This window comes from Sus scrofa, chromosome 15 (genome assembly GCF_054392235.1).
Source record: "Sus scrofa isolate SSC_HxYL_T2T_F1_AM1 chromosome 15, Sscrofa_HxYL_maternal_Yorkshire_Landrace_v2.0, whole genome shotgun sequence".
In the NCBI taxonomy this organism is placed as follows: Eukaryota; Metazoa; Chordata; class Mammalia; order Artiodactyla; family Suidae; genus Sus; species Sus scrofa.
Genome location: NC_139397.1, coordinates 90,160,204 through 90,182,756, shown reverse-complemented (window position 1 = coordinate 90,182,756; position 22,553 = coordinate 90,160,204). Strand labels below are relative to the sequence as shown.

Sequence of the window (22,553 nt, the reverse complement as noted above, 5' to 3'; positions counted from 1 at the left end):
CGCCAGATCCTTAACCTGCCGAGCGAAGCCAGGGATTGAACCCACAACCTCATGATTCCCTAGTCTGATTTGTTTCCACTGTGCCACGACGGGAACTCCTGATGAACTCTTGTGTACCCATCATCCAGTGTCAACAATATGTAGCAGTCTTGTTTTGTCAAGAGCACCTCTAGTTCTCTCTCTGTGCTTCAGTATAGTTTAAAATGTTGTATCATTTCTTTTCTTTTTTTTTTTTTTTTTTTTTTTTTTTTTGCTTTTTAGGGCTGCACCCATAGTATAAGGATTTTCCCAGGCTAGGGGTCCAATTGGAGCTAGCTGCCAGCCTATGCCACAGCCACAGCAATGCAGGATCTGAGCCGAGTCTGTGCCCTACACCACAGCTCACTGCAACGCCAGATCCTTAACCCACTGAGGGAGGCCAGGGATCAAACCCGCAACCACATGGTTTCTAGTCGGATTTGTTTCCACTGCACCATGACGGGAACTCTTGTTGTATCATTTCATCACTAAATACATTAGTATGTTTTTTCTGAGAAACAAAAAGCACTCTTTAAAATATATATATAAAATCACAGTGTGTTTATTATACCTATGAAAATGAATAATTGTTCCTTTTTTTTTTTTTTTTGGCCACACACACAGCACATGGAAACTCCCAGGCCTGACATTGAACCTGAGTCACAGCAGTGACAATTCCAAATCCTTAAACCTCTAGACCACTAGGGAACTACAATAATTATTCCTTAGTATCACCTAATAACTGAGTTCACATTTTCTTTTTTTGTCTTTTTGTCTTTTCTAGGGCTGCACCCGAGGCATATGGAGGTTCCCAGGCTAGGGGTCTAATCGGAGCTGTAGCTACTGGCCTACACCAGAGCCATATCAACTCAGGATCCGAGCCACATCTTCGACCTACACCATAGCTCACAGCAACGCCGAATCCTTAACCCACTGACTGAGGCCAGGGATTAAACCTGAAACCTCATGGTTCCTAGTTGGATTTGTTAACCACTGAGCCACGACGGGAGCTCCCTGAGTTCACATTTTCTTGATTGCCCTCTACAGGTCTTTTTTCTTTTCTTCCTTTTTTTTTTTTTTGTGTGTGTGCTTTCTAGGGCCACACCCATGGCATTGGAAGTTCCTGGGCTAGGGGTTGAATTGGAGCTACAGCTGCCGGCCTAAGTCACAGCCACAGCAACTTGGGATCCGAGCCACGTTTGCAACTTACACCACAGCTCAGAGCAACCCTGGATCCTTAACCCACTGAGTGAGGCCAGGGATCGAACTCGCATCCTCGTGTATCCCAGTCAGGTTCGTTAACCAATGAGCCACAAGGGGAACTCCCTAAATGTTGTTTTATAAGGCAGTTTTCTAAAATGTCTGAACAAGGTTCACACATTACATTTGGTTACCATGTCTCAAGTTTGTCTCTTTTTGTAAATAATCATTTTATTAAAGAATATCAGAGTTTGTGTTGTGGCTCAGCATCTTAAGAATCCCACTAGTATCCATGAGGACGCAGGTTCAATCCCTGGTTCAATCTTCAGGGGGTTAAGGATCAGGCATTGCTGTGAGCTGTGGTGTATGCCACAGACTTGGCTTGGATCTGGTGTTGCTGTGGCTGTGGCATACACTGGCAGCTGTAGGTCTGATTTGACCCCTACCCTGGGAACCTCCATATACCGTTGATATGGCCCTAAAAAGACCAAAAACAAAAAAAAAAAAAGAAATCTTCCAGTAGAATTTGGCTTTCTAACTCTTAGCCTGGGTTATTTTTATAATAATATGTAATCAGAATTTTAGAAAAATTCATTTTGTATTAGTAATATATTTGATTTTGATTAGTAATATATTTTATTGATAAGTGTAATTTTGATTGCTTTTTATAACTGTGCATTATGGTTTAAGTGAAAGTTAATAGTAATGATCCCTTTTATATATTTCCTTTAATAGATTTGATATTAGTGTGCTGTCAAAATTTTCCTCTTGCCTGGTGGATCAACATTTATATTTCAGTCCATTAATGGGAGAAATAGCTGATATTGTAAATAGGAACTTGGAAAGCATACAGGACTTAAGGTAAATTTATTTAGGGGCCTTGTGCCTTGGCGGAAAGATTCTGGGCTTTGGATACACACATACGTAGACTTGCTATTTCCAAACTTTGTGACTTTAATCTCTTGGGAGTTCACTCTCCTCATCTGTGAAAGAAGGATAGTAGTATCTACTGTGCAGTGTTACTGTGAAATTAGAGATAAAATATGTAAAGTGTAACACAGGATTGTTGAGATCTGTGATTTTTCTTTACTTGCAAGCTAACAAGTTTGCCTGCCATCCTTATGACCTTATTTAACCTTAATTATCTCCCTAAAGGCCTGTTCTCTAAATATGGTCACGTTGCAGGTGAGGGCTTTAATATATGCATTTGGGGATGAGAGGGCACAATTCAGTCTATAGCATACACTAGTGTTCATAAAAGCATTAGTCACAATAGCCAAAGAGTGGAAAAAACCTAAATGTCCATCAGCAAAGGAAGAGACAATCAAAATTTGGTATATCTACAGTGGATTATTATTTAACCTTAAAAATTGGACAATGCCCTTATCCTGCTGAGCCACAACAGAAGCTACAGGATTTTGTTTTTGTTTTTGAACATATTCATGTCGTGTAGAAGTTACCAGGCCATGGATAGAACCACTCCATTTCCCTGCAGTCACCTGAGCCACAGCAGTGACAACACAGATCCTTAATCGCTGGGCCATCACAGGATTCCTTGTCTAAAGGGGTTTGATTTCTAGGAGAGTAGCGCTTAAGTCTCACCAGTATTTAAAATAAAAATTTTGTGGTATAAATTTCATCAGTTCCTTTCTATTTCTAATCATTTAATGTCTTAAAATTGCTCATTATTCTTAGGTAATGTAAAAATCTTTGCATCTTCTTCCTTTTTCAGGTCCTTGTCTGTCTTGATGGTCAACATATCTTCTTTAATATCACAACGTTTTCAAGAACAATTAGTGAACAAAACAGAGCTTCTTTTTGACACCATAGATCCTTCCCAGGTCAACACAGCAAGAAGAATAGTACAATTTCTTCGAAATATTAAATATAGTTATTACCCACTGTTAGAAAGATGCAATCAGGTGTTTTTAAGCAATATGAACCACCTTGATTTGGACTTCATCAGTAAAATACTTAGTTTGTACCATTCTCTACAGTTTTATAACTTCCAGTTTTTTTTAATGGCTAAGAAGAGGCTAACAGAAATGATTCCTCTGTTTGACCACCCTGCTAACTTTGTAAAATTGTTGGTAGCTCTGGGACCCCTGGCGGGACCTCAAGAAAAGGATCGGTAAGTTCAGCTAGAAATGCTGTACTTTTTTTTGTTGTTGTTGTGAGTATGTGGCACCTTCATGCTTAGATCTCCTTGCAGTTCTGGAAGGCAGAAAAGTCACGCCACTCCACTGTGGAAGGGAGAACTCTTATGCTTTCCTCCTCGATTCTTTGCCTGATTATTCTAATTTCTCAAGCTCTTAGTCTGCTACTGTTTTCTGAATGGGGGCCAATAATCCCCTCTGTGGCCAACATAGCAGTGGACTGGGGAGAACATCATTTTAAGTGCTATTATTCTTCCTTAAGCCACATGATTGGCTTTATGTCAAAGAGATAAGACTCCCCCACCCCAGTGTAGGTTATAGTAGTCCTAATAATGGACCATTTTATGCTTTGGTGTCTGCATATTCATCATCAAAATCATTTATTGTGTATGTTGGTTTATGTTCCCAGTGTCAGGTTTGGGTGATTTTGATGTTTCCTGTCTTTTAAGAAGTTCTAGTTTTGCCAGATAATAATGTAGATGGAAATATTTGGACTATAGAGCATATTTAAATTAATACTAGGTGATTACTAGGTGTGAGCAAACAGATAAGTGTGACTAGTAGATTCAGTTAAGCAGGGGTTCCAGGAGCTACATGATGGAGGTACCTGCATTATTACTGTTAGTAAAGACTTCATGGAGAGTTTTATTTTTTGCTTTTTAGGGCCACACCCAGGCATATGGAGGTTCCCAGGCTAGGGGTCAAATTGGAGCCACAGCCAAAACAATGCTGGATCCAAGCCACGTCTGCAACCTACACCACAGCTCACGGCAATGCCGGATCCTTAATCCACTGAGCGAGGCTAGGGATGGAACCCACAACCTCGTGGTTACTAGTTGGATTTGTTTCTGCTGTGCCATCATAGGAACTCCGAGAGTTGTATTTTTAAGAGTCTTTAGGGAGTTCCCGTGGTGACGCAGTGGTAATGAACCCAACTAGTATCCAGGAGGACAAGAGTTTGATCCCTGGTCTTACTTAGTGGGTTAAGTATCCAGTGTTGCTATGAGGTGTGGTGTAGGTCACAGGCGTGGCTTGGATCCCACGTTGCTGTGGCTGTGGTGTAAGGCTGGTAATTATAGCTCTGATTGAACCCCTAGCCTGTTAACTTCCATATGCAGGGATTTGCCCCCCCCCCCAAAGGGAGTTCTTTAAATTACAGGAAGAAATTTAAGGGTATGTTTTAAGAGGATGTATCAAGATAGCAACAAGATGATTATTAAAAAAATTTTTATTGGAATCTTTCTCTTCTGTCCCCAAGTACTACTAAAATCTCTTACGGCAAGGCAGTACAGAAGTTGAATTTAATTGAGTCCTTGCCTTCACAGAACTTATATTCTACTTGAGAGGATAGAAAGAGTTAATTGAAATATATTTGGGTTCCTGTCATGGCTCGATGGAAACAAATCTGACTGGCATCCATGAGGACACAGGTTCAATCCCTGGCCTTGCTCAGTAGGTTAAGAATCCAGCATTGTCGTGAGCTATGGTGTAAGTCACAGATGAGGCTCAGATCTGGTGGTGTTGTGGCTGTTGTGTAGGCTGGCAGCTGTAGCTCCGATTTGACGCTAGCCTGGGAACCCCCATATGCCACTGGTGTGGCCCTAAAAAGACAAAAAAAAAAAAGGAAAGAAATATGTAAATATTGTGACACTTCAACAAAGTTTATGAGTAAATACTAAAATTAGTGATGTAGGTAGTAATTGCTGAAAGCAGACAGAAAAGGAGAGAAAAACTTGGACTACAATGGCTGGGAAAAGCTTTGGGGAGAAGCTCTGAAGTACTTGATCAGGTTGGTGAAAAGGATGGTGTGGAACTTTCCAGGCTGAATAGAAAATTAGTTTTTGTTTTGTTTTTTTAATTTTTAGGGTTATACCTGTTACATATGGAAGTTCTAACCTAGGGGTCACATTGGAGCTTGCAGCTGCCGGCCTACGCTACAGCCACAGCAATGCCAGATTTGAGCCTAATCTGCAGCTTATGGGAACACTGGATCTTTAACCCACTGAGTGAGGCCAGAGATTGAACCCACATCCTCACAGACACTGTGTCAGGTTCTTAACCTGCTGAGCCACAGCAGGAGTTCCCAGTTTATGGTGTTATAGCAAGTACTTTGTATGTAAGAGTTCTGTTAATATGCAGGTATGTTGACTTCTTGGTTAGATCTTACTCAGTTTTTAAAAATTGAGGTATTGTTGGAATATTGTTCATTTCTTAGCTCTGTACTACTGAATAATGTCATTGAATTTATTGTATTTTATGATTGTTGTAATCTTATTTGAAAATCATTAATTAAAATTTTAGCAAAAAAAAAGAAACTCCAAAACGAAACATTTTATCTAGGAGTTCTCCTGTGGTGCAGCAGGTTAATGATCTGGTGTTGTCACTGCAGTGGTTTGGTTGCTGCTGTGGTGTGGGTTAGATACTAGGCTGGTAATTTATTCATGCTGTGGGCACAGCCAAAAATAAATAAATAACCCCAAAATGTTTTATCTATGTTTTTTTAAGAGACAGTTTAAGATTATACTGAGGCCCTAAAGTATACTTTGAAGAAAACAATGTGTTTTTCTTTATTCAGTAATATTTTATATTATGCCCAATTATCTGGAGAGAAAATTGGAATCATATATTGAATTCAGTTCTTTTTTATATTATTCCTTTTTTCTGTTATGTAAGAAATGTTATTTTAAAAAATTTAATAAGCTAATCATTAGTTTTTAACATTAAAATTTTTTTCTTTGCTTCTAGACTTAAGTCAACTATATTATTGATGTCAGAGGAGCTGACTAGCCAGCAGGCCCTGGCAGTGATGGAAGCAATGGAAGAGATGGAAAGCAGAAATTCACATCTGATTAAAAAGTATTTTTTTCTGAAATTCATAATGTGAAATTTAGTTGGCATTCATAAGTTGCTATTTTTTTCAGAAAGTTTTATTTTTTCTGTAATCTGTTGGTTTTGAAGAAATAAGGAGTTAAGTCATTGTTTATTTTCTAAGTAATTTGTTTTTCAAAATAGAAGGGTTTTTTTTGTTTTGTTTTTTGGGGTTTTTTTTCTTTTTAGGGCCACACCCGAGGCATATGGAGATTCCCAGGCTAAGGGTAGAATCAGAGCTGTAGCTGCTGGCCTATACCACAGCCACAGGAATGCAGGATCTGAGCCTCGTCTTTGACCTACACCACAGCTCATGGCAACGCCAGATCCTTAACCCACTGAGCAAGGCCAAGGGTTGAACCTGCATCCTCATGGATGCTAGTCAGATTCATTAACTGCTGAGCCATGATGGGAACTCCTCAAAATAGAGATTTTTAAGTTGTTTACAGTATCTTTCATTTCATTTGCTGCTGTTGTTATTCTCAAACAGGGCATCATAATCTAGGAAGGTAGAGAGCATAGAGCAGGACCTGAATTTTCAAAAGGACAGTTCCTGTAGAACAGTTAACATCTATATGGACTTAAAATTGTTTCACACTACAGTTGTTACCTTGAAATTATAGCATCGTATTTTGGCTTCTTCACCAGATTTTAGAAGAAAAAAAATATATGGTTCAGACTTATATACTTATTTTTTCATCCTTACATATTCCTTTACAAAATTTTCCTTCTGCCCTAATCCTCCAATTTATTGCCTCTTTGCATTTCCCATTGGTTTTAAACATCTCCATTTAGAGGGCCAGTGGATTTAAGGAAGAAAATTAAATCAGTTTTACATTTCTATCATCATCTATCTGGAAACTGTTCTTCAACAACAGAAAACTTTGTGTCATTTTTTGCTGTTTCTCTAGCACAGAGTATGTCTGGCATGAAGCAGCTCCTCAGTAAAAATTTAATGAAGAAATGAATGAACTGGTTATAATATGTTTTATCATTCTTTTTTAGAATTGCTTCAATTCTATGTAAACATTTGGATAACTATAAACCAGTGGAGTTATTGAGGATAACTCAAACATTGATTTTTCTACATTTTCAAAGTAAAGACTTTTTTGTAAAACTCAGAGAATTACTGATTAGGTAAGATTAAAATAAATGTGTTTGTTCAGTCTTTAATTTTATAATCCACCTTCAATATTTGTTTTTTTAATTATGTATAGAGTTGTTGAAACTTCTGAAAGCAGTAATGGGTGGGTTATTATTAAAAATTTAAGACACTTATCTCTCCATGCCCATTCTGTCAAGCATTCTCCTTTCCTGCAGGAATGAAATAACCATGAAAAGGTTGGAGCTGCTAAAGAAGGCAAAACTCCATCACTTTACTGACCTCATTTCCATTTCAAAATATATTAAATATAAGCACTGGCAGAAGGGGCATGGAAGAGAGATGAGGAAAAAAATATCAAGTGGAGCTGGGAGAATTTGTGTTTGTTGGGGGTTTATTTTTAGACAAGTATCATAAGATTGGCAACAAGTTCTTAAGCCATACTGCTAAGCAACTTTCCAGAAAGGTTGCGCAAACTTTTTAAGTTTACTGTTAGTGAATGAGAAAACCTGTATTAGTGCGCCATTGCTAGCATTGAATATTACCACTATTTTTTTTTTTTTTTTTTTTTTTTTCCTTTTTAGGGCTGCATCCGCAACATATGGAGGTTCCCAGGCTAGGGGTTGAATCGGAGCTACAGCTGCTGGCTTACGCCGCAGCCATGCCAGATCCGAGACACGTCTGCAACCTATACCACAGCTCACAGCAACGCCAGATCCTTAACCCACTGAGCAAGACCAGGGATCAAACTCGCAACCTCATGGCTCCTAGTCAGATTCGTTTCCACTGCACCATGACGGGAACTTCTATTATCACTATTTTAATATAATAATTTAATATTTTAAAAGGCAACTCAATTTTGTTTTAATTTTGATTTTATTATCTCTTCCAGTACTTCTAAATCTAGAGTCTTTAAAAGCTCCCAGTTTTTAATTTGCATCTTAACACGTGCTGTCCTGGTGGGGGGGCTCTTACCATAGGGATTTGGGAAAGGAGGCCTAGAGAATGGGATCAATTGTATGTCCTGTGTTATCTGTTCTGACACTGACCTTTTGTTTATCAGGGACTATGATTTTATTTTTGCACTAAAAAATTTGGGATGTGCTTTAGAGCATCTTAAGCCTTCCCTTAGTAACCTTTTATGAACCTGTCATCTTTGAATTTATCTAGTCCTTATTTTGGGGGGGGGAGGTTTTTAGGGCTGCATCTGTGGCATATGGAAGTTCGCAGGCTAGGGCCACAGCCACACCAATGAGGGATCTGTAATTTACACTGCAGCTCAAGGCAACACTGGATCCTTAACCCATGGAGCGGGGCCAGGGATCAAACTTGCATCCTCATAGATCCTAGTCAGGTTCATTACTACTGAGCCACAACAGGAACTTCTATCTAGCCCTTCTTAAATTAACTTATATTTTGGAGTTCCCCTGTGGTCCAGTGGGTTAAAGATCTGGCATTGTCACTGAAGCAGCTGGGGTCACTTCTGTAGCATGGGTTCTATCCCTGTGCTGGGAACTTCCACCAGCTTCATGTAAGGCCAAAAAAAAAAAAAAAAAAATTATATTTTAAGCCTATCATGCCTATTTAATAATAATTATATATTCATATTCTAATACTTATATAGGTTTTGGGTTTTGTTGCTGATGTATTAATTTTGTTCTTTTCATTTTTGTTCTTCCTTTATAGTTATTTGAAAGTCAGTGTCGTACCTAGTGAGATTGCCCTCCTAGTCTGTGCTCTTTCGATGCTTCCTTCTCCTCACCTAGATGAAGCAAGGATATCTCAAATCGAAGCAGTTTTACCACAGTGTGACCTAAGTGACCTGAATGATTTTGCCACATCTGTTTTAAGATGTATTCAGTATGATCACACGTATCTGGATAGTACTCCTGGGAAACAGTTGAAACTACTTCAAAAATTAGATTACCATGGTCGTCAGAGACTACAGAAATGCAACGATTTGAATCTGTTATGGAAAGAAGTTAAATCTTTGAAAGGAGACTGGTTTGCGCATTCACTCCTTGAAGAAACAGTTGTTACCTTACAGCGTTTGATGGATGAAATTAATTACATGAACATTGCAGGGATTGCATCTTTCATTTCTAGAAGTAACTACCTCAGTACTTCACTCCTTGATAGGATAGCTTCAGTGGTCGTTCAGCAGATCGAAAAGGTGAAATTGAAATATTACACATTAGTGTTATCTAGTTGTCAACTTCTAAAAGCATAAGTGTTTATCACAAGCAATTTTTTTTTTTGTCTTTTTGGAGCCGCACCCATGGCATATGGAGATTCCCAGGCTAGAGGTCGAATTGGAGCTGCAGCTGCCAGCCTACACCAGGGCCACAGCAACGTAGGACCCAAGCCACATCTGCGACATACACCTCAGCTCATGGTAACACTGGATCCTTAACCCACTGAGTGAGGCCAGGGATTGAACCCGCATCCTCATGGATCCTAGTCGGGTTCATTAACCTCTGAGCCATGAAAGGAGCTCCCTGTCATTTCTCCTCTTAAAGCCTCTTCCTCCAGCAGTACAGATTTGGGGAGATTGGCAGTCATCCTTTGGTTCATTACAAGTATTGTTAAGATCAGTGGTCAAAATTCATTGGCTAGAAGGAACTTCTTAATACTAGCTGTATTATGATAATGGAGATGAATGACTTTTATTTTCTTTTCCTTATTTTGTATAATCCTGTGATGATTACTTATCCTATTTAAAGCAAGTCATGGAATACCCACTGTGGCTTAGTGGGTTAAGGATCCAATTGCAGCAGCTTGGGTTGCTGCAGAGGTGTGGGTTTGATCCCTGGTCTAGTTTGATCCCCGGTCTAGTGCAGTGGGTTAAAGGATCAGGTGGCGCCACAGTTGTGGCATAGGTTGCAGCTGTGGGTCAGATTCATTGTCTGGCCCATGAACTTCCATATGCTGTGGATGCAGTCTTTAAAAAAAAAAAAAATAAAAAAACTAAAACCAACCAAAAAAAACTATTCAGGAGTTCCCGTCGAGGCGCAGCAGAAACGAATCCGAGTAGTATCTGTGAGGATGTAGGTTTGTTCCCTGGCCCATTCAGTGGGTTAAAGATCTGGTGTTGACGTGAGCTGTGGTGTAGGTCTTAGATGCGCTTGGATCCTGAGTTGCTGTGGCTTTGGTATAGACCGGCAGCTATGGCTCCAATTCGACCCCTAGCCTGAGAATTTCCATATGCTGTGAGTGTGGACCTAAAAGGCAACAAAACAAAACAAAAAACTATTCAAAAGTGTGAGAAAAAAAAAAGAAAAAAGAAAAAGATTTTTTTAAAGTGTGAGGTAAGGAGTTCCCGTCGTGGTGCAGTGGTTAACGAATCCGACTAGGAACCATGAGGTTGTGGCTTCGATCCCTGGCCTTGCTCAGAGGGTTAAGGCTCCGGCATTGCCGTGAGCTGTGGTGTAGGTTGCAGACTCGGCTCGGATCCCGAGTTGCTGTGGCTCTGGTGTAGGCCAGCGGCTACAGCTCCAATTCAACCCCTAGCCTGGGAACCTCCATATACTGCGGGAAGCGGCCCTAGAAAAAGACAAAAAATAAAAAAAATAAAGGGTGAGATAAGTGGTGTGAAAACAGAAAATTATGTCTCCACTGACTACATTATTCCTAAATTGTCAGAAATTGGTGGTGAGGTTAAATAGATTATATAACAAGGTAGAAAAAACTTAATAAACAAAGTGGTACATTTTTCATTTAACTATAGGCATGTTAGATAAAGACTTTTACCTAATTTTAAACCTAACTTAATTAGGTTAAGTTTTGTTTTGTTTCACTAAAGTTGGAGTGATAACTTTTTTGTTCTATTTTTACAGATTCATCCTTTTGCAATCCTTGGTGTTATTCTTCCATTCTGCGCGTTGAACTATGATCCACCTCAAAGGGATGAATTTTTTGGAACTTGCATTCAGCACCTCAATTCTCACTTAAGTAGGTGTATTGTTTGGTACTACATTGATGAAGAGGTTGGAGGATACTGTTTCTGGTACTCTAATACATACTGTCCCCCTTTTTTTTCTTTTTTGGATGCCCCAAGGCACATGGAGTTCTCAAGCCAGGGATCAGAACCAAGCTGTGGTCTCACCCTAAGCTGCAGTTGTGTCAGTGTTGGATCCCTAACCCACTGTGCTGGGCCAGGAATTGACCTGTGTCCCAGCACTTCCAAGATGATGCAGATCCCATTTCACCATAGCAGGAACTCTGACACAGCCCTTTTAAAAAGGGTAATAATAATTGCCATGATTTTTATATCTTAAAAAAGCTTTGGATCAATTAAAAAAACTTCTCTTAGGAGTTCTTGTCATGGCTCAGTGGTGACAAACCCGACTAGTATCCATGAGAACGCCGCTTTGATCCCTGGCCTTGCTCAGTGGGTTAAAGTTCTGGTGTTGCTATAAGCTGTGGTGTAGGTTGCAGATGGGGCTCAGATCCTGAGTGGCTGTGGCTGTGGTATAGGCAAGGAGCTGTAGCTTCAATTAGACCCCTGGCCTGGGAACTTCCATATGTCGCTCATGAGGCCCTAAAAAGCAAAAAAAAAAAAAAAAAATTAAAAATTTAAAAAATAAAAACTTTTATTATGAAGAATGTCAACTTACATAAAAAGTGAAAGAATTGAACTAATAGCATCTGTAAACTAGCTGGGTAATTGTTACCATATTTGCTTCATTGTTTGTTTCTCTTGCCCCCTTATTTTTTTCTAAGCCATCTCAAAGTAAGTGGTAGGCATTGTGCCTCTTCACTTCTAATTGCTTATGCATACACCTCCTAAGAGTAAGAACTTCCTAAATGAGCACAATACCTAAGTTCTCCTAATATCTAATACACAATCCCCCCCCCCCACCCCCTTTTTGGCCATTCCCACAGCATATGGAAGTTTCCAGGCCAGGCATTGAATCCGAGTTATATCTGTGACCTATGCCACAGTATGGCAACACCAGATCCTTAAGGACTGAACTGGCAATGCCATAGAGACCAGCTGGATCACTAACCTACTGTACCACAGTGGGAACTCCTTAAATCTCCTTTATCATTACCCAAATAACTTATTTAGAGTGGTTATTTTAGACCCAGGATCTGATCAAGTTTCACTTATTCTGTTAGGTTGTTATCTCTTTAGTCTCTTACGGTCTAGAATATTCTCTGGCTTTTTTTTTTTTTTTTCTTCTCTAGCTTTTAAAAAATTATTTGCTCTGTATTGAATTAGGAAAAAGATTTTTCTTTTCCTGATTTTTTATTATCTGTTTTTAAAATTGAAAGAACAATGTAATGAACATCTGTATACTGTATATCCACAGTGTAGCTTTCAAATGATGATTAACATTTTGCCACTGTGTGTGTGTGATGAACTATTTGAAGTGTCAGCCCTAAATACTTCAGGTTATAAGGACTTAGATAAGTACAATATAAGTATCACACTTAAGAAAATGAACAAGGACCGCCTACTACCTTCTCAGTCCATAATAAAAATTTCTAATTGTCACGAAATTGTCTTTCATAAATTTTTAAAAGCAACCAACATAGAGTTGTTATGCCATTTTTTTCCTTTTTTTCCTTGAAATTTATTTTTTGTAAAAGAGATTGGCCATTTGTGGTTTGTTCCACGTTCTGAATTTGTCTGAGTGCCTTCTTTTAACTCGCTCCTCCATCTTCTGTATTTCTAGTAAACTGGAAGTGAGGTATAAATACTTGATTAGATTCAGATTAAACATTTTCAGCAAAAATACCTTGTATGTGATTTTGTGTACCTGTATCATACCTGGATACATGTAACATTTGATTATTTTTCACAATTTTAATAGTTTGGTTTTTTAAACAAAACAATTTTTTTTTCTTTTTGGCCACACCTGCGGCCTATGGAAGTTCCTGAGCCGGGGACCCAATCCAAGTTGTAGCTGTGACCTGTGCTACGGCTGTGACAATGGTGGATCCTTAGCTCACTGCACCACCAGGGAATTCCTGGTGCCGAATTATTATGTGTCTCTTAAAGTCTTTAAATAGTGTTTCAGTACTGGAAAAGAATGGAATAGAAATATTCTTGCCTGCTTTTGGCCGTAGCAGAGGCAGTATGTTAGGACAGCAGAGGCAGGAAATTATTATTTTTTCTTTTCATCCTCTTTTTGGGCCCTGAATTATATTTTGTCCTATTGGCCTTCAAGGAAAAGGGTTTTATGGGGTTTCTCTCAGATTCACTCTTACTTGTTGGTATGATGTGGGAGTTTTAGAGATGAAAAAACTGGCTCAATAGTTGCTGCCTTTTTGGTTGACACTGACCAACATTCACAACCTTGTCAGGAAGTCTTTTAGTCACTGGAGGTATAGATGGATGAAAACAGATAGGCTCTACCATCACTGAGTTTTTATTCTGGTAGGGTGAGACTGACAGGAATAAACAAATATATAAGGTCAAGTGGAGATAAGTATATATTCAAGAACACGAGAGCAGGGCAGGTGTGTAGGGTGGAGGAAGATGGTGGGGTGGATGGAATGGAGTGCTGCTTAGATCGGGGAGTCAGGGACTGTCTCCCTGAGGGGATGTCATTGATATAGATTGGATGGAGTGAGCGAGTGAGCCATGTCCGTTAGTGGGGAAGGAAGAGAATCCCATGACAAAGGAAAGCAAGTGCAAAAGGCCCTAGAATGAGAACATGCTGGACTGCTTCTATTTATTTTTTTATATTTTCAGGGCCGAACCCACAGCATATGGAGGTTCCCAGGCTAGGGGTCCAATCAGAGCCACAGCTGCCAGCCTGCGCCAGAGCCACAGCAACGCCAGATCCGAGCTGAGTCTGCAACCTACGCTGCAGCTCGCGGCAGTGCTGGGTCCTTTAACCTGTTGAGCAAGGCCAGGGATTGGACCTGCATCCTCATGGATACTAGTTGGGTTCTTAACCTGCTGAGCCACAGTGGGAACTCCTGCTTGATTGCTTTTAGATACAGCAGATTCAGTGTGGCAGGGGTAGAATGAGGGAGACAGAATTGGTAGGAGATGCGGTTGGAGAAAGAGCTAGAGATTAACTTCCTCAGAGCTTTTTGCTGTGCCTGGAGAGTAAGAAATACCCATTCTTTTGTCAATCGAGCAACAAACACTAACCTGAAAGCTTCTATGTCCGGTGTAAGGTGTTAGGCTCTATATTAGGATATGTTTCTCTAGACCTTCTAGTTAGACTGGTGTGAAATCAGTGTAAATATATTATGTCAGTATCATGCTCTGGACCTTGCTACATTTTTATGGGATCTATAAGCTGGATAGTGTCTAATGACGTCTATTACTGTGTCTAATAGAGAAGTAAAATGGGACTGTGGCATGTGCGTGTTTATTCAGGTATGGGTGTATGCATGAGTGGCATATATTTATACCCACTTTTGGTAACACAACTATATATAGAAAGGTGAGACTTGAAACTGAAAGATGAGACTTTAAATGTGCTCTCCTGGTTGTTCAGTCCTGTGTCCACAACCAGAAGGAAATGAAAGCACATTCTTTTTTTTTTTCCTCAAAGGATATAAGAGATGAGAGGCTGAGAAGTGCAGCTTTGGGTTTTTTTTAAGATTTACTCAGAGAATAAATCTTTTTTGGGGGGGAAAGTTTTGGAGACCTATATAAACAAAATTTTAAGTAACTTATGGAGTACTAATTTTCTTTATTTTGAATAAATATTAGTTTTGACAGATCAGTTTTGCTAATGGAGATCCTCACTATTAATCTTGTTCATGACTTGATCTTGCCTTATTAAATAAACTCAGCAAAACATTGAAAAGATTTAACATCTTTTATTTGCCCTTTGTAACAACATTATTGCTGAGGGGGCACTGTAGATGACCCCTTCTTCTCTCATCAGAAATGTCTCTTGGGGAGTTCCCATTGTGGCTTAGCAGGTTAAGAACCCGACATAGTGTCTGTGAGAATGTGGGTTCTATCCCTGGCCTTGCTGAGTGGATTAAGGATCTGGTGCTGCCATGGCTGTGGTGTAGGCCTGCACCTGCAGCTCCCATTCAACCCCAGCCTGGGAACTTCCATATGTCGCAGGTGTGGCCCTAGAGAGAGAGAGAAATAAAAAAGAAATGTCTCTTGGGTGAGGCAAATCAGGAAAATAACCTCAAGTCTTACACTTTGGGACATACTCTAGGCTGCTGGGTGACAGGTAAGGGAGGAAGTGCTTGGTGAGACCTGAGCTTCATGTATGTCTACATGCAGCTGGAAGTTGGCAGCTGGAAGTTGAAGAGCCCTGCACAGCAGCACAGTGTTGTGGTTCAGAATCCTGGAGCTGGACTCTCCAGGTTAAATTCCACCGTCCACTTGCTAACTATGTGACTTGGAGCAAGTCATTTAACTTCTCTGTGCCTCAGTACACTTGGTTTATAAAGCAGAGCTAATAATCATTCCTACTGTACACTGAAGTGAGATTTAAATGAATTATTGTTTATAAAGTTCTTAGAATGAAATCTAACACCTTCTGAGTACTTTTATCATCAGTACCTGGAGTCTGGGATCACTTCTTATTTTTACACACTCTGCTGACCTTTTGTTTTGAATCTTTCTCTTTTCAAGGCAATTTTATTTATTTATTTACTTACTTATTTATTTATATTTTTATGACCACACCTGTGGCATGTGGAAGTTCCCAGGCCAGGGGTCAAATCGGAGCTGCAGCTGCCGGCCTACACCGCAGCCACAGCAACACTGGATCCCAGCTGAATCTGTGACCCATGCTCCAGCTTGTGGTAACACCAGATCCTTACCCACTGAGTGAGGCCAGGGATTGAACCTGAATCGTCACAGAGACGATGTTGGGTCCTTAACCCACTGAGCCACAATGGGAACTCCAATGGCAATTTTAAAAACTTACCTTTTGGCCACGCCCATGGCATGTGGAAGTTCCTAAGCTAAGGGTTGAATCTAGGCCACAGCAGTGACCCCAGCTTCTGCAGTGACAATGCTGGATCCTTAACCTGCTGTGCCACAGGGGAACTCAAATTTTAGAATTTTTTAATAGAAGTATAATAATAATAATTATAACACTGAAATATTCATATATCCTTAATGTATGTATGTATATTGTATGAAATTAGGCAAATTGAATCACCTAAGGATCAAACCCAGATTAAGAAACAGAATATTGGGAGTTCTCTTGTGGCACAGTGGGTTATCCACTGTGATACAGTGTTATCACTGAAGTGGATTGGGTTTCTGCTGTGGTGTGGGTTTGAACCTGGCCCCAGGAACCTCTGCATGCTGTGAGTGTGGCCCCCAAAAAAGAAATAGAATATTAGCATAGTACCCTCTCTCCTGGACCCCTTTCCTCCTCTATTTCACCATTATCCTAACCTGTAACTGTGTAGATTAATTTTGTCCAGGCTCTGTTTGTATCATTTTTGAAAAACCTGATTTTACCTTAATAACATGTATTTATGTATATGTGAATAACATACGTACTTATGTATACTTTTTTTAATCTTAATTTTGTTTTAGGCAAATTGGATCCTATCATGTTAGTGTTTCTTGGTTCCTCCTTGGCTACAATTGAATATTTTCCAGAAAATCTGCTAAAGGCAATTTTTAACATCAAGTTCTTAGCCAAATTAGATTCTCAACTTGAACGTATGTATCTATATTTTAATCAAGTATCACATATCTTATTTATTTATTTTGCCTTTTGTCATTTTAGGGCCGCACCTAAAGTTCCCAGGCTAGGGGCCTAGTCAGAGCTATACCTGCTGGCCTACGCCAGAGCCACAGCAATGCCAGATTTGAGCCGCATCTGTGACCTACACCACAGCTCACGGCAACGCTGGATTCTTAACCCACTGAGCGAGGCCAGGGATTGAACCCTCAACCTCATGGTTCCTAGTGGGATTTGTTTCCACTGTGTCACAGTGGGAACTCTGCACTTATATTTTATATTCAAGTTTCAGCTCTGCCTGCATACTAAAGCATTTAAATGTTAATCATTTTTTTTCTGTTTATAAAAGTATTTCTTGATTATTATAAAAAAATTTAGAATATAGAACAGTATAATCTAGAAAGCAAAAGATTATTCATAATCTTACCACCAAGTGAAACTACCACTTTTAATGATTTGGAGTATTTCTTCTGTCTTCTTTATAGATCTATATACATATGTTAAAACAAAATTTGTATTATATATTCACTTTTATATATTGCCTTTTGTCATTGAACTATACTTTGAACACTTTTCCATACCATTAAATATTTTTCAATGTCATGATTTTTTAGTGTCTTCAGAATTTTCCATTGCATGGAAGTAATAAAATTATTTGTGGAATTCTCTTATGGTGCAGTGGTTAAGGATCTGGCGTTGTCATTGTAGTGGCTTGGGTTGTTGCTGGGATATGTATTTGATGCCTGGCCCAGGAACTTCCACATGCTGTGGGTCTGGCGAAAAAAATGTATTTGTAATCATGTAGGCCGTTTGCAATTCTTTTTTTTTTTTTTTTTTTTGCCATTTCTTGGGCCGCTCCCGTGGCATATGGAGGTTCCCAGGCTAGGGGGTCTAATCGGAACTGTAGCTGCCAGCCTATGCCAGAGCCGCAGCAACAAGGGATCCGAGCTGCATCTGCAACCTACACCACAGCTCACAGACATGGCTCGGATCTGGTGTTGCTGTGGCTGTGGCTGCAGCTCTGATTCGACCCCTGGCCTAGAAACTTCCTTATGCCAAGGTGTGACCCTAAAAAGAAAATAAATTTAAAAAAACGCCACATCCTTAACCCACTGAGCAAGGCCAGGGACTGAACCCTGTAACCTCATAGTTCCTAGTTGGATTCGTTAACCACTGCGCCATGATGGGAACTCCCCGTTTGCAATTCTTAATTACTTTTTTTTCTTTTTTTACTTCTGCGTGTAGCAGCTTCATGTGGGATCTCCGTTCCCAGACCCGGGATTGAACACAGGCTGCAGTAGTGAAAGCTCCTAGTCTTAACTACTAAGACCACCAGGAACTCCCTCTTCATTACTGTTAGTGAAGATTGCTCTACATGAGTAATTGCCCTCATCTTAGTTCCCTTAGATAGATTGCTAACTGTAGAATATTAGGTCAATGAACATTCTTTGGTATTCTTTTTTTTATATATGTAGTTTGTTTTTGTTTTATGGGCCAAAGCACAAGGGAACTCCTAAAATGTAGTTTTAGTATTCATAATTAGGAGTTCCCATCGTGGCTCAGCAGAACTGAATCTGAATAGTATCCACGAGGATGCAGGTTTGATCTCTGGCCTCACTCAGTGGGTTAAGGATTCACTGTTGCCATGAGCTGTGGTGTAGGTCACAGACATGGCTCGGATCTGGTGTTGCTGTGGCTGTGGCTGCAGCTCTGATTTGACCCCTGGCTCAGAAACTTCCTTATGCCAAGGTGTGACCCTAAAAAGAAAATAAATTTAAAAAAACCATAAAGTAAGTGTATGCAAATGAAATGACTTTATGAGAATAAAAGTTACAGCCAATAATGGGGATAAATGAATGTGAAAAATGAATTGTCTTTGCTAAGTTTAGGCTATCAAAGCCCATTAATATAATTTTTAAATTTCAGTTTTATGTTCATCTCTAAATATGAAGGTCCAATTTCGTCTTATGGAATTAAATAGAGCAGTCTGCTTGGAATGTCCTGAATACCAGATTCCCTGGTTTCATGAGCGCTTCTGTCAACAATATAATAAAGGTTTGAGTTTTCTTTGTGTCAGAAAGTAAAGCTTAGTTAATTAGGTAGTTCACTGTTATTATGGTTAAACCTAACCATGGGAGCTCCTGCTGTGGTGCAGCAGGATTGGTGGCATCTTGGGAGTGCTGGGACGTGGGTTCGATCCCCAGCCTGGCACAGTGGGTTAGGGATCTGGTGTTGCCTAAGCTTTGGCTTAGGTTGAGATTTCGACTTGGATCTGATCCCTGGCCCGGGAGCTCCATATGCTTTGGGGTGGCCAAAAATGAAAAAAAGAAAAAAAAAACCTAACCATGACACCAGAGTTCCCAAGAGTGCCGTGACTGTTTAGTGAAACCATTTTGTAGGTGAAATTTGTGTTGTAAGAATTTCTTAATATTTAGAACCCTGAACCTCCTTTGGTGGAGAGCCAGGGAACCTCCCCTAAATTTAGTAGAAAAATGCACATGGTATTACATTGAAGGAAATATTAATCTTTATTTTTCAGTTTATAGACTTGGAGTGATTTTCATACAAAAACTTATTTTAAGTGAACTAATTGTTTTTATTTTCATAAAGATACTGGCAGCATGAATGGAGCACAACAGCAGATTTATAAAATGTTAGCAGAGGTTCTAGGAGGAATCAATTTTGTAAAGGCCTCGGTTCTTACACCTTATTACTACACAATAGGTAAGTGTTTGGTAGGTTATTACCTACTTTCAGAAAACCAAACTAGGAGTTCCTGTTGTGGCTCAGTGGTAACAAACCTGACTAGTATCCATTAGGACTCAGGTTTGATTCCTGACTTTGCTCAGTGGGTTAAGGATCCAGTGTTGCTGTTTGAACTGTGGTATAGGTCGCAGACATGGCTTGGAGGCAAAAAGACAAAAAAAAGAACTTTCCTATTACCACATATTTTGTTACCCTTATGTACAGTTCATACAGGAAAGACAGGATACATGCTTGGATCTTTATTTTTACTGATTTTCAGATGAATTGGTTTAGCTTCCTTCAGTTGTGATCAAGAGAGTTAAGGGGATTACAGTAAAACTCAGTGTGATTTGGCCTAGTGCAATGCTAAGTACATCTCCCATGCTAATTAATAGTGTAGTAATACTTGCTGGTTGATTTTTATTTTTGACTTTCTGTCTTTTCTTGAGCTGCTCTGCGGCACATGGAGGTTCCCAGGCTAGGGGTCTAATTGGAGCTGTAGCCACCGCCCTACACCAAAGCCACAGCAACTCAGGATCTGAGCCGCATCTGCGACCCACACCACAGCTCATGGCAACGCCAGATCCTTAACCCACTGAGCAAGGCCAGGGATCGAACCCGCAACCTCATGCTTCCTAGTCAGATTCAACAACCACTGTGCCACGATGGGAACTCCATGCTGGTTGATTTTTATTGGTTGATTTTCAAGGAGAGGTGCTCTTGAATTAGATAAATAAGTTGGATAATTAGGGAGGTTCCTCAGCATGTTGGAGTGTGTGTGCGTCTGTGTGTTTGTATGCCTGTGTGTGTATATATATTCAGAACATCTTAACTTTTACATATGAGTTTACCTAATTCATATTTTTGATTCCTATACTTCCTTATAGGTTTTGAATGTATCTTGGATAAAAGAAAAAACCCTCTTCCATATGGAAGCCATAACTTAACCTTGGGAAAACTGCCAAAAATACACTCAGAATCAAATACTCAAATAGCTGGATCGAGACTGCCACCAGGAGCTGAAAAGTAACTTTCTTAGTTTCAGATTTTGTTATCTCAATGTTAAATTTGGCACGATTCAATGAACTATCTAGGATTGTTTATAGTAGAACCTGCTCCTCATATATCTCGTTCATTCTATCCATGTACCTTTGCTTTTCCTGTGCTTCTGCCTTAATGTCCATCCTTCACTGTCCAAAGTTTAGCAATCTCTGAAGCACTAACCTTCAAGCTGTCCTCAGTGGAAGTAAATAGTATCTTCTTCTTCCATGCCTCTTTACTTTTCTGATGGCACCTATACTGCATTATAGTTACTTACTATGTATAGTTACTTACAAGATGTGTCTATTTTTGTGTCCCTCACAGTACCTTACATATGGTAGATGCATAATACATATATATTGGACAAAGAAACAAATAGATGCAAGCATGTAGATTCTTCCAATAATTTCATTTAATTCTAATGAATAGGATTACTTGTCATTAATTACTAATTGAAGTAGAAAAATAATTTGTATACTCATTAATTCATTTGGCTTTTTTCAGTTTATAGAGATGCAACCTTGTTCCTGAAAGGCTTATAATTGAACAATCTCTCATTGTCATATTAGACGTAAATATTTATTTTTATCCTATATAGGATTGCTTTGGAATTTTTGGATTCAAGAGCATTCTGCAGAAATACCCCTCATTTAAAAGGGAAATCTGCCATGAAAAAACGACATTTGGAAATTTTAGGCTATCATGTAATTCAGGTATGAAATATTTATATTAATTCAGCCTCTAAAAAACCCAGAGACATTGGCTTAATAAGTGTCACCTTTTAATGTGAAAGGTGTAGACTTACCATGCTGAGAGGTCTTCCCTGATGTTTTTTGTTGTTGCCTTCTAACTTTCATTCATACTACATTACTTATGTTACAGATCCCTCATTTTGAATGGAACTCTATGGCATTGTCAACAAAGGGTGCTCGGATGGACTACCTGAGAGAACGGATATTTGGAGCAGGCAAATCTGATCGTTGTTTTTATTGAACATTGGTTTTCACGGTGTATCAGATTTGAACTTATTTTAATGAAGTGACTTGACTCAATTAAAAGATAATAGTGTAGAATTGGTATCAAGGTCAATTGTCTTTTTTTTTTTTTTTTTTTTTTTTTTGGGCCACATCCACGGCACATGGAGGTTCCCAGACTAGGGGTCGAATCGGCGCTATAGCCGCTGGCCTACACCACAGCCACAGCAACACCAGATCCAAGTTGTGTCTGTGACCTATGCCCCAGCTCATGGCAAGGCTGGATCTTTAACCCACTGAGCGAGGCCAGGGAATGGAATCCTCATCCTCATAGATACCAGTCGGATTCTTAACCTGATGAGCCACAAAGGGAACTCTGATGTCAAGGTCAATTGAAAACCTATTAAAATAAACAGACATTTTACAGTGAAAATACTTTATCTAATTGGGAAATTATTTTAAATTCTTAACATAAAAGACAGGTAGCTTTTAAGAAACTGAAGAGTTCACAGTTCCTTCTTTGAATACACACACACACACATATATGTATATACATGTATATATATCTTTATATTTTTCTTTGATGATTTTTCTTTCTAAAAAACTGGTGTTGTTATAAACAGAAGTGTCCTTTTTTTCACTGAGATACAATTCACATACCATTTAGTATACTAACAAAGTTGTACAACAGTCATTACTATTTCCAGAACATTTTTTTTTTCTTTTTTCTTTTTCTTTTTTTTTTTTTTTTTATGTCTTTCTAGGGCTGTACCCAAGGCATATGGAGGTTCCCAGGCTGGGGGTCTAA

The 22,553-nt window shown here is 39.3% G+C and overlaps 1 protein-coding gene across 13 annotated transcripts in view; it reads left to right on the top strand.

The window, feature by feature from the left end:
- The window catches only part of FASTKD1 (FAST kinase domains 1), a 32,846-nt gene extending 10,998 nt beyond the window's left edge, over positions 1–21,848 (top strand). For 11 of the 13 annotated variants that reach the window (XM_084999404.1, XM_084999399.1, XM_084999410.1 and 8 more), the window contains 12 exons: positions 1,954–2,079; positions 2,951–3,349; positions 6,120–6,230; positions 7,248–7,379; positions 9,031–9,517; positions 11,181–11,295; positions 16,835–16,963; positions 18,912–19,040; positions 19,596–19,709; positions 20,618–20,756; positions 21,370–21,484; positions 21,654–21,848. In XM_084999404.1, coding sequence (XP_084855530.1) covers positions 1,954–2,079; positions 2,951–3,349; positions 6,120–6,230; positions 7,248–7,379; positions 9,031–9,517; positions 11,181–11,295; positions 16,835–16,963; positions 18,912–19,040; positions 19,596–19,709; positions 20,618–20,756; positions 21,370–21,484; positions 21,654–21,764 — 2,107 coding nt within the window. In that variant the 3' untranslated portion in view covers positions 21,765–21,848. Of the gene's footprint in view, positions 1–1,953; positions 2,080–2,950; positions 3,350–6,119; positions 6,231–7,247; positions 7,380–9,030; positions 9,518–11,180; positions 11,821–14,078; positions 15,059–16,834; positions 17,126–18,635; positions 19,041–19,595; positions 19,710–20,617; positions 20,757–21,369; positions 21,485–21,653 lie in introns of those variants that run through there. The other 2 variants (XR_014829518.1, XR_014829517.1) reach the window with 2 other exon arrangements.
- Positions 21,849–22,553: the final 705 nt, after the last annotated feature.